General features: G+C 28.7%; 1 protein-coding gene across 1 annotated transcript; it reads left to right on the top strand.

Annotated features, from left to right (window-relative positions):
- Positions 1-7,399: 7,399 nt before the first annotated feature.
- Positions 7,400-11,359, top strand: LOC104883757 (heat shock factor protein HSF24). Its single transcript, XM_010668314.4, has 2 exons — positions 7,400-8,069; positions 10,437-11,359. Exons 1-2 carry the CDS (start codon positions 7,866-7,868, stop codon positions 11,043-11,045), a joined length of 813 nt encoding a protein of 270 aa, XP_010666616.2. The 5' UTR covers positions 7,400-7,865; the 3' UTR covers positions 11,046-11,359.
- The last annotated feature ends 987 nt before the right edge of the window (positions 11,360-12,346 follow it).

The following is a 12,346-nucleotide window of genomic DNA, read 5'->3' as shown; positions in this document are numbered from 1 at the left end:
AGTTTTGTCAACCAAACAACTTCATATACTTCTACTTCCTAGAAATTTACACTTCCCATGATTTGTTTTGTCAAATATTTTTTGGGACGCATGCATTTGGGTTAGGGTTCTGATCTACAACGTGTTTAGACCTCTTACTTTCCTTGCTCCTAATGAGTTAATGGCCACCATAACAATTGTCCATCAAGTTTCAATGGTGGTAGAAGGAAGGTTGGTGGTGATTTATTGGTAGTGAATACATGAGAAAGGGAAGATGGAGGATAGAGAGAATGCAAAAGGCTGAAAGAGATGAGAGACATTGAAAGGGAATGGGAGGAGGAATGGGGGTATACAAAAAGGTAAGGCCCTATTATATATTCAATGTAATTTTTTTTAATGGTACAAGGAGCAAATTATAAAATTCATCTCTCGAGGAAGTTGCCTAATTTATCAAAGTTATTATATATTCAATCATATATAATATTAAAGCAAGAAAAAATTAGCCTACGTGGCAGCCTCATAGAAATTCTGCTCTCACAATTCACCTCACATTCATAGAGCAATGAAATAGATGCCACGTGTCACATTCCATTAAAATGATTATGTTTGATTCCTTTATTATTAGTTTCCCAAATTTTGAAAATCAGTCATTGAATGCTTTAGGAAACCTCCAATTTCCTTAAGTTGAAGATATATCCGTGATTTTGGGCTGTAAAAGTAAGATTCCTCACTGGAAGGAAATCTCCACTTAAGCAAATCTTCCAAGGTTTTTCCTTTCCTGTCAAATATTCCATTCAGCTACTCTTTTTGAAGTTGAAAAATATTTGCAGGATGATTTTAGATTTGATACTGAAATTGTTTAAGAAAATTTAGTTACACACAATTGAATGACCGTATTATAAATCCGTGCAAGAATATATACACAATTCAAAGCCATGTGTCAATCCTATTAAAATGATTTTATTGATTTTTTTTAAAATTCTTTAAGGAAATTTAGTTACACACAATTGAATGATTTTATTATAAATCCTTGCAAGTATATACACATGCATGCAAAGATGTTTTACTCTTTTTCTCTCTTTTTTTTTCTTTGAGATACATGCCTATGCTGAAGGATGTTCAACAATTTTTCTAGATCATTTTATGAGAAGTTTTTTTTATCCAATAGTTACCGGTTTTATATCCACTAATTAGGAAATTGATTGTTTTTTAATTGCTATAATTTAGGCAAAGAAAGGACTAATACCAGCTCTATAACCATAAGTATTCACAAACATTATGTTAAACCCATTAAATATTACATACCCACAATTTCAAAACATCTCACCAACTGAACTGAATTGAACTGAACTGAATTAAATTGTAACTAATAGTAATGATAACAATTTAGGAATTGAACTGAACTGAAATAAGCTGGGAGAACAGTCCCTTAAAGTGAGAGAAGTAAGACAAGAGACAATATATGAAACAAGAAATTAAATTAGGTTAAAAGTGAAAACCAACATATAAGGGTCGGTTCACTTCAACTTATTTTGACAAAACTATGACGATATAAGTTCGAAAAAATTTAGATGATTAGGTGATCCAACGGGTTGCCAACCTCTAATTATTGAAATTTCCTTGGCCAAGAGTACATTCAGACATTAATTTTATGATTGTTCTCTCTCCAATTTATTTATATATATATATATATATATATATATATATATATATATATATATATTATATATTCTATTATTATTTTATTGTATCTAAGAGGGTTAACCTTAGGATCACTCAAAATTTTCCACGCTCTTACATTCAAATGAAACAAAAAATATAAATACATCCACTTATGAACTTATGCTTGATATTAATATCATTTTTAAAGAAAATGTACACTTTGAATTTGGCCCATTTTCTATTAAAATTCTAAAATAAAGGATCAGCAGAGATAGTGCAACATGGCCCATGTGCTTAAATTATAAATATAGCTTTCTTTAATGAGCTTCGAGACACTAATTGAGAAGGTGAATCAACAAAATGAGTTAATTATATATCAAGTTTATATATCAAAAAGAGGGATTTATAAGTATTCAATTTTAGTTGGTCTATAAGACAGTAAAACTGTTGTTGAAAGATTAGAAGTTATCGAATTAGAAAAGTTGTTAATTTGCCTATGCACTTTGTTTTGACAGCTTCTTTTTTCTTTGATGTAAAAGATAATATTGAAATGGAAATTATATGGAGAACTTATATAACACACAGACATTATACAAGTATTGTGTATTTATATTTGTTTCTATACAAAATTATCATTTTCTAAATTATTCTTAATATTAAAATTGTGGTGGCTTAATATATTCTAAAATTGTTTTTAGAAGAACTAATGAGAAAGATTATTTCAAGTAGAAACGGGGAATAAGGTATTTAGGCAAAAAAAGTAAAGTGGGAAACCCCGTATGATACTCATTACGTCAGATGGAACGGGGAATAAGGTATGATACAATTTATCATTGAATGATGGTAATTTCAGGTAGCAACAGGGAATAAGGTATTTATACCCCATATGGACTATATGGTATTTCCGTCAGTTGGAACAAAATTTTCTTATGATGTTTCAAAAATACACACAATTTGGAATAAGGTATGGATACAATATATCATCGAAATTGTGGTATTTCAGTTAGCAACGGGGAATAAGGTATTTTACCCCATATGGTACTTATTCCGTCAGTTGGAACAAAATTTCTTATGATGTTTTCAAAAAAGACAGTTTTTTTACCATGTGTTAAAAGTCAAGGACAATCCTCTATCACATGGTAGCTTTGTATCTCCCGAGACCAGTTCTTAGTCATGGCTAATTTTATGTAGCCATTTCTCAGTCACGAGTAAAAATTGCCTAATAGTACTAATTTATGAGAAAGAACATGGGAAGTCTAACACTTTAAGGCCATTTCGAGTAAAAAATGAAGACTGTAATGTGGAGAGGGTTTCTAAGACAATTGACCTCTAAGTGGTTACTAGGATAAGACCAAGTTCGTGCAAATTTTCTCCCTTTTTGAAGCAGTTGAGATCATTAATTTACCTTTGTCATCTCAACATAAGGTGTTGTTGGCTTTGCTTATGACTATGTTATACAACCTCCGTTCTTTTTCTACTGCAACAATTGAGTTTTCACGTTTGCTAATACACTATTTTAACTATTAATATCTTTAATTACTTTTTAGTAAGATTATACAAAATTGATATTCTGAAGTATATATCGAGACGAATCTAACAAGATCCCACAAGACAATATTTTCCTGACATAAAAATCATAATATATAGTGAAAGGTTATGATGGTGAATGAATAGTGTCAAAATCTCATTTTGCAATATTATAGAAATAGAACGGAGAAAGTAACTTCTTAATAAATTTCGTTTTGCACTAAAAAAAATCTTCCAAAACATATCAGTATCATGTATATGTTAAACAACTTTATAATTAATATAAAGGTTTATATCTCTTAAACACAGAGTCTTTTTTTATCAAGTTAACGTAAGAATCGTTTACACGTTTTCATTGTAGCTGATATATAAATATTGCTATTATACTAAATCGTTCCCGTGCATTGTGCACGGGCCTAAAACCTAGTGTGTTAGTAAGAAAAAAAAGGGAGAGTTTTAATCGCTCACTTAGCTTATTTAAAACTAGCTTTTTATTCATACGATGTGTGCGATGACACTTTGAGTTTCAATTATCTTTTTCTCCTTTTCTAAATGTTAACACTTTGAGTTTCAATGATATTTGAAATGAAATTTTAAATTTTTCATACACAATCTGATTTTGCAGGAGATCAAGGTCATTTTAATTTTTCTCCTTTTCTAAATTTTAACACTTTGAGTTTGAATTATATTTGAAATGAAATTTTAAGTTTTTTCATATACAATCTACTTTCACGTGAAATGGTAATTTTTAATTTTTCTCCTTTTTAAAATTTTAACACTTTGAGTTTCAATTAGATTTGAAATGAAATTTTAAATTTTTCATACACAATCTGATTTCGCAAATTAATGTAATTTTATTTTTCTGAAAATGGATTTTTGGAAAAGTTGTTCGCAAAAAGGAGGTATGATGCTTCAGTTTCTGATTTCCTTTCTCTATATCTATTTTCTTTTTCCTTTTTTTTCTTCCTTTTTTTTCTCTCCTTTTGGCTTTTGTTGTACTCTTCGGTTTTCTCTTCTTTTTTTTTTTTTTCCTTTGTATTTTCTCCCACTTTTTACTTCTTTTATTTTTACTTTTTCCTTTTTCTTTCATTTCCTTTCATTCATACTTTATACTTATTGCAAAAATATTCTTAATCCTCGTTTTTTAGAGGAAGCAATTTTTAGAGCCAAGTTATTATTCACCTCTCTTAGGGCTTGTTATCCCCAACTTATTTTCAGTTCAGTTCAGCTCCAATCAGTTCAGTTTAGTTCAGCTCCATTCTTTTATAACCATTTTGTTAGATATTATTATTATGTTGGTATAATTTATTTTACTAATTACTCTTATTATTATTATTATTATTTATTTTTATATCATTACTATTAAGTATTATTATTATTATTATTATTATTATTATTATTATTATTATTATTTTCTATATATTATTTTGTTTATTATAGCTTTACTCATTATTATTACTATTATTATTAGGAGGAACATGGTTTAAGTCAAAGCACAAATAAACCCACGTTTTAGCCCATAAACCAATCAAATCGCGTCAAGACGGTTTATGATATAATTTTCGCGGTCCAACCCAATCATTATTTTTATTACTAAATATTATTATATTATTAAATCTAATTATTAAAATAGTAGTATTAATTTACATCTTAGATATTATTGTTATTATATATCATCATCAAGTATTAATATTAATACAAATAATATAAAATAATTATTATTAATTATCATTATTATCATTAATTATTATTATTATTAATTTATGATTATTAATATTATTTATTTATAATTATCATTTAAAAATATCCAAAATACTATTATTATTATTCATTATAATTACTTATCATTATAATAATTATTTAATAATCATATTATTATTGTTTAAATATTATTTATATATTTATTACATTCAATTTAGTTCAATTTAATTTAATTCAATTCAATTCAATTCAATTTGGTTCAGTTCAGTTCAACTCAGCTCCAATCAGTTCAGTTCGGTTCAGTTCAGCTCCCATCAGTTCAATTCAGTTCAACTGTTTGCAAAAGTTTTGAGCAAAAATTTTATATTAGAATTTTAATAAAAAAAGAACTGAAATTGTTACTTTATATGAAAATGAATCAAATTTTATACACATCTTGTTTTCTGATTTTATATGAAAATGAGTCAAATTATATAAAAGCCCTTCTCAACTAATTGCTATATATTATCCATTTTTTCAACTACATAACAATCGACTAATGTGAAATAACTTTGAAGATTAAAAGAATTATGTACCTGTTTGAAAGTTCGAAAATCGTCGGGGCGGATGTTTGAGTATGTAATTGTGAATGATTTTTGAGAACAATGATTTGTAGGTGAATTTTGTGAATGTTTTGTATGTATTGACATTCTACTATATTAGTTTTAGTTTGTAAGTTAATTTTAAGTTTTTTGTAAAGTTTCTGATCATGTGCTTGATTTGCGTGATTTCTTCAACGTGATTTTCTCAATTCTTTGAGTGATATGTAAAGTTTCCTGATATAAGTGATTTGTGAGTGATGTTGAAATTTAATTTCCGGTGACTTTGTTTTAACCCCATTTTGGTATTGATATTGTTTTTCTAATTTAGTAAGGGTATGGGGGGAAAATAGTCAGTTCAAAAGAGGACACCATAGGTCCCCCTTCCCTTATGTAATAGAGATTATCAAAATATATTAGAATCAATTGATATTTATAAATTTACTTTGATGAAATTTCTAATAATAAACAAAAAAAAGTAAAATGTTCCACTAAAAATGGAAACGAGGAAAGTAATTGAGAATTGACAAAAATGAGAAACAATATAATGTAAGTTAAAAAAAATAGAGGAAGTAATAGGTGGAAAACAGCATACAAATTTTATCATACACCTGGGTGAACAATGAGCATGGTACACCCAAATCTATTTTTTTGCACGTTGCTCAATTCAAATGATCAAAATTACTAAAAAGTAAAGTTCCAGATGAGCAAAAATTAATCTCGGCTATATCATACACATGGTACACCTGGGTGTATAATGTATGAACTCGAAATAACATAACAAATGATGTTCCCTTATTTAAGTGGATAAATTGACATAAATAATCACAACTTTCACAAGTATTCTCAAAATAATACCAAATTTGAATTATTTTTAGAAGAATCCCAATTCTAGGGCGTACTTTATCAAAATAATTCGAATTATTAATTTTCAACATATTATAGACCTAAAGTGGATTAGTGCAGACAAGGAAAAAGATAATTTGACTTACTTTGAGAAGGTCTCCTTAAAAATTGGAATTATTTTGAGAAGACGGGTGAAAGTTGCAATTATTCATGTGAATTTTTCCTATTTATATTCATTTTCCAAAACGACAAGTAATATAGGAAGGAAGGAGTAAAAATTTAGAAATTTATGACATAATCACACATCAATCAATATAATTAATTATTAGTATTTTCATTTTTAACTTTCTTTTTTATAAAAAATTTACCCCTAAAAGCTGCAAATACATTTCCCAAAACGAAGAGAATTCAACATTAGGCTAAACCTTGGTGGACCTTGATCTTGCTTAAATAATATAATTCCCGTTTATTAAATGAGTATTTATTCTTCACTTTGGTAGACCTTGATCTTGCTTAAATAATATAATCATCCCAATCCACCTTAAAAAAACCAAACCTTTTTTAGACCTTAAAACGAGTTAGATTTATACGTTAAAAATATAATGTCAAAATGATCATAAATTAATCTAGCATTAAAAAAAAGTCAAAATTAGACTACACCAATTTCTAATCAAGAAAATCAACATTAGACTACACCAATTTCCCCTGAAAAAAAAAAGAAAATCAACGAATCTAACTATCTACAACTTGAATATTCTTAACGCAAATCTAAATTGACTATAACATTCATTCCTAAAAGAAAATGTTAGTACTATAATTACCTCAAACAAAAACCCAAAACGTAATGCTAATCTTCTTCCTTAGAAACGTCAACATGACACAACCTTATCTAAGTAGTCGTAGTAGTTGCCAACTTCAACTTGCCATTAATCATCTTTCTTTTTCTTTTTCTTTTTCTTTTTCTCTCTCGTACAATTAACATTATTATATATATCAATTTTCAAAGGCGACAAAAGTGGGAAACTTACTAATTACTCGCACAGTATTACGATCTTCCAAACATGACTTTACCAAAAAAATAACATAAACAAAGAAAATAAAGTTTCTGAAGTTTTCTAGAACACCCTGTTTTGGCCATGTCACTTTCGTCATTGTTGTTTTATAAGTCTACGCAATTCTTCCACATTTTCACTCTTCTATGAAAACTTATCATCATGATCTTTCAAACCCAGAAACCATTTTCTTCTTATTGTTCATTCATCTTCTTCTAAATCAAAAAGAAAACTCAGAATAACAGAAAGATTTCTTCTTTTTTTTCTTATTCTATTTTAATAAAAATATATCATGTATTCTGGGTCTTTTCTTTCTGGGTTTTATTGTTGGGGATGGGAATTTTTAACTGCTCTTTTGCTCTTTAGTTGTTCTTCTTCCTTCTAAAACTCAATTTTCGATCTTTTTTTTCAAACCAATTTTTAGGAAATAAAATTGAAAGAAAGTTAAAACAGGGTATTTTTTAATTTAATTAGTTATTTGAGTAAATTAGGAGGTAAATATTATAATTGGGTAGAAAAAATGGGGCAAAGGTCAATTCCTGCGCCATTTTTGACGAAGACATATAAGATGGTGGATGATGAGAGTACAAATGATGTGATTTCATGGGGAGAGAAAGGTATTACCTTTGTAGTGTGGAAAACTGCTGAATTTGCCAAGGATTTGCTGCCCAAATACTTCAAGCACAACAATTTCTCTAGTTTTGTTCGCCAGCTTAATACCTATGTGAGTTTTTTTTTATCTTTCTTTTTCTATCACATAAAAACGCTTTTTTGACCATTAATATCTTTAATTACTCGTTAGTAAAAAGTGATAGTATTATCTAGTATATAATTGTCTGATTGATTAAAAATATACATTGAAACGAATCTGACAAGGTAGCTGTGATAATATTTTATGGTAATTATTAGATTTGTGGAATTCCCTAATTGGAGTACTATGCCATTGATCATGTATTAGGAGGCCTTATATGCACAAATAGAATGTAGCAATAAAAAAAAAAAAGAGGGAGTATATTCAGACGAGAATTCTGTTCTCTATTCATAGTGTTCAATTTGTTGCTTAAAAATTGAAATATATTGATTTCTGCATTATTAATTACCTAACATTTTGAGTATATAAAAAATCATTAAAAATAGATATTATCATGGAAATTCTTTTGGATCCCAAACAAAGAGTTGAAGTGTTGAAGATATTGAAGGTCATGGATGGCTCTTCATAACGTTGTTAAAGAATTTATGACTTTGGAGTTGCAAAGTTTGAAGATATTTATAGTTGTTCATCGACTTTTTTTTTTTTTTTTTTTTTGAGGGGAGTTCATCGACTTGTTAACTTGGTTGGAAATGATAATTATTAATTTTCTAGTTCACATATATATTAATTATGAACTACTAGTATTTAGGCACAGGCAATATATATCGAGTTTCTCTGTATTATAATTAACAGGACTTAAATAAGTCATCTCGTACTCATTTTAAAAAATCATCTAATTTAGAGTTTTTTGCGGGGATATACCATGGTATTAGAGTATTTTGTGGGATATACCTCACTAAATTTTTTTTTGTGGGGATATACCAACCTAAATTTAAGTTTTGTTAAAAGGTATCAAAATTACTATTTCCGGCGAGAAAGTCATCTAGATATCAAATTAATATATTTGCCATTGTTATACTACATTTTTCTACCATTAGGATTTTTTTTGAAGCCATGTTGTAGTACAGGAAGCACATGTTTATTTTTAAGGATAGAGATAAAAGATAATTGGCCAAAATTTAAAGATGCTACTAGATACTTTCTCTCTCATGAGTGATGGTCTCTCATTAAAGATGTCTTTGTCATGCATGATTGTTCAAAGGGAGTATGAAAGATATTAAAATCGTCACTATTTTCCTCTTTTGTTCCCTATGTGGTTCCTCACTAAATAGGTTGAACGGTTAACCCATCTAAAACCGATCTCAAACCGTGTAGATTAATTAGGAACATATGCTGTATAATATACTCATGTGGGATTTTGATAGATTTGTTTAGATGTGTACTTTAAATCTGTTAACTTTTAATAATTATTGTTAAAAAGATATTAAAAATATTAATTACGAAAGTTGAAAAATTCAAATGTTTTAAATAATATTAAAGGGAAAAAGTATTTTTTTTCTATATTATGATATTTGTTTTCTCCTTTACAAAATATAAGGCATACGTGGTGTAAAAAAATATTTTGATCATCAATATACCTAAAAATATGGCAAATTAAAGCCATTAGATTTGTTTTAAGAGAATACAAATAATTTGATTTTACATAAAATAGACAAACATAAGCCTATATTCTGATAACAAGCCCACTTCGTCTCATTTTAACCTATCAATCTAGGTATTTCTTTTTTTTTTTTTTTTTGTTTATCTTTGAATCTCATGCTGAAACATACTATTGTAAAAAGTAATCCGAAAGTTTCAACTAATGATTCAAACTAATCACTATATGAATTAAGTTAGTCATTAAGAGTCCGTTTGGTTCATTATTTTTAGGCTCCAAGAAACGGAATCGATTACCGATTTTGTCTCTTCATGCCTGGTTCACTATTTTTAGGCTCCAAGAAACAAAATTGATTACCGTCTCTTTTTTCATATTTGGTTCAATCACTTATCAATCCATCCCATTACTTGGTAGTAAATAGTAATGGCCTCATTCAATTGTTACCTCTCCTTTCCTTTTAAATATCAAAATTCATTAGTTGGTGATAGTAGTTACCATTACATTTTCATTACTTGTCTCGAACCAAATACCCAATAACTATAACCATTTTTATTACTATTTTTCTTTTTTATTTATTTTCATTCCCTTTCATATTTTGAACCAAACGATCCATAAATGGATTAGAGAATGGATTAAACTAGTGACTAAGGAGATATTTTGCTCTCGGAAAGTTTGCTCTTATTTTCCACTACAACGGCGCCCACTTGAAGAGACTCTAACCATGAATATGACTTCACAAATTACTTGTCACATATAGAAATTGAAAATTCTCTCTTTTGCTCTTACTGAAATTTCAATGGTATTGACCAATACTCTTTTTCTTCCCAAAATTTCAAATTCAGGGATTTCGCAAAATTGTGCCGGACAAATGGGAATTTGCTAACGACAACTTCAAGAAAGATCAACAAGATCTTCTCTCCGACATTCGCCGGCGGAAAACGACACTCACCGGAAAAATCTCCGGCGTCGGTGGTTCTCAGTCAGTGTCCGGTGATGAGGCGGGGTCCACCTCCACGTCATCACCGGGAAGTGTTGAAATTGCAGATTTATCAGGGGAGAACGAAAAACTAAGACGAGATAATGAAATATTGAGCTCGGAGCTAGCTCAGACCAAGAAACAATGTGAGGATCTAATGGGCTTTCTTTCGGCCCATTTAAAAGTGGGCCGTGATGAAATCAACCAGATTATACGAGAGGAGATAGTGGACAATCTTCCGCGTGGGCCCCCAAAAGATGGGTTAGTTAGTGAAGGTGACTTTAATGATGTTAATGAGAAGAATGATGATGATGAAAAAGAAGGTTTGAAATTATTTGGTGTATGGTTGAAAGAGGTTGGTGGAATTGAGGAGGGTAAGAAAAGAGGAAGATGTTATGATTTTCAAGGGGACAATAATTCTAATTTGGGATTAAATGGGACTCAATGTCCACGAAAGGTGATGAAAATTCGTTGAAGAATTCGACTATCAAGTAATAACTTTGGTTCAACTATAAACTAAATGTGTTTTAAACAAAGAAAATCAAGGTTTATGTAAGCATAGTAGATAGCATTTTGGTTTAAGATGTATGTATTTGTTAATTTGTGTACTAAAAGTAGCAAGTTTCTATTGGATATCTTCTGGCTATTTTTTAAGAAATTACCTGTGCTGGGAGTTCATGAAGGCTCATCCCTTTAAAAGTGCTGAAAATGTATATAATATATCAAGTATATATAAGAAATAATAATGGTGTACACCTAATATTATATAAGTACTTTAGTATTTTATTACTATCACTTCTTAGTGATTGAAGGAAATTGAGTATTAAGGTTATGGATTGCTTGGCTTATTTTAGACAAAATAGATTCGAATATTATAAATTACTTTTAGTTAAGATAAAATAGTTTGGAAATGATAAGATATAGTCAAATAAGATAAAATAAGTTGAGTAGAACGGATTAATTATATTAGGATTAGTAAGTTTTAGAACACATAAGTTGAGTCAAACAGAACATAAATATTAATTAGAAAATTGCAATGAATTGTATACTTGAATAGAGAGAACCGAATAAAGAAATGGTTGCATACTTGTAAACTAGATGATATTGGGTGTTTGGAATGAGATGGAAAAAACTAGTCAAATCTCTAATATGAACTCAAATCCTCAAATATCTCTTTACCAAATAGAGTGTAATTTTATTTTTAAAACTACCTGATAAGATATATATTAGTCTAGATTTTATCTGAAAATCAATCAGTTCCTCGATATATATGTTACTTTCGTTAAATCTCTTTATTATAGCTTGTATTTAGTGAATTCATGCTTAGACATGAAGGTTAATACTAAAGAATTGAGTTGTACGTTTAAAACTAATATTTTGGTATGGACGATGCCCTGCATCAATTACCATTATCAAATATATTATTATTCATAATCGATTATGTTAATCTTTCGTAATATAATGTCTAGTGGGAAATTGATAATTGGACGTACGACATGATAAGTCGTTCAAAAAAAATCTAAGGAACTAGAAATAATAATGAAAATTTCAATGAAATTTGGATAAGAGAATGTTAGTATAGTACTTAACAAAAAAATTGAAATAAAAAAGCTCGTCTACATGCTTTCATACTTACATGAAGCATAATTTTAAGATTTTATTATGTTTTACTTTGAAACATTAAGCATCGAAATTGTGATGAATTAGTGGTTAAACTCTCACATTTCATATCAAAGGTCACGTGTTAGAATCCTAGTAACTACACATTGTTAATAT

The sequence above is a fragment of the Beta vulgaris genome, chromosome 6 (assembly GCF_026745355.1).
Source record: "Beta vulgaris subsp. vulgaris cultivar EL10 chromosome 6, EL10.2, whole genome shotgun sequence".
Taxonomy (NCBI): Eukaryota; Viridiplantae; Streptophyta; class Magnoliopsida; order Caryophyllales; family Amaranthaceae; genus Beta; species Beta vulgaris.
This window is presented reverse-complemented; position numbering and strand designations above follow the sequence as displayed.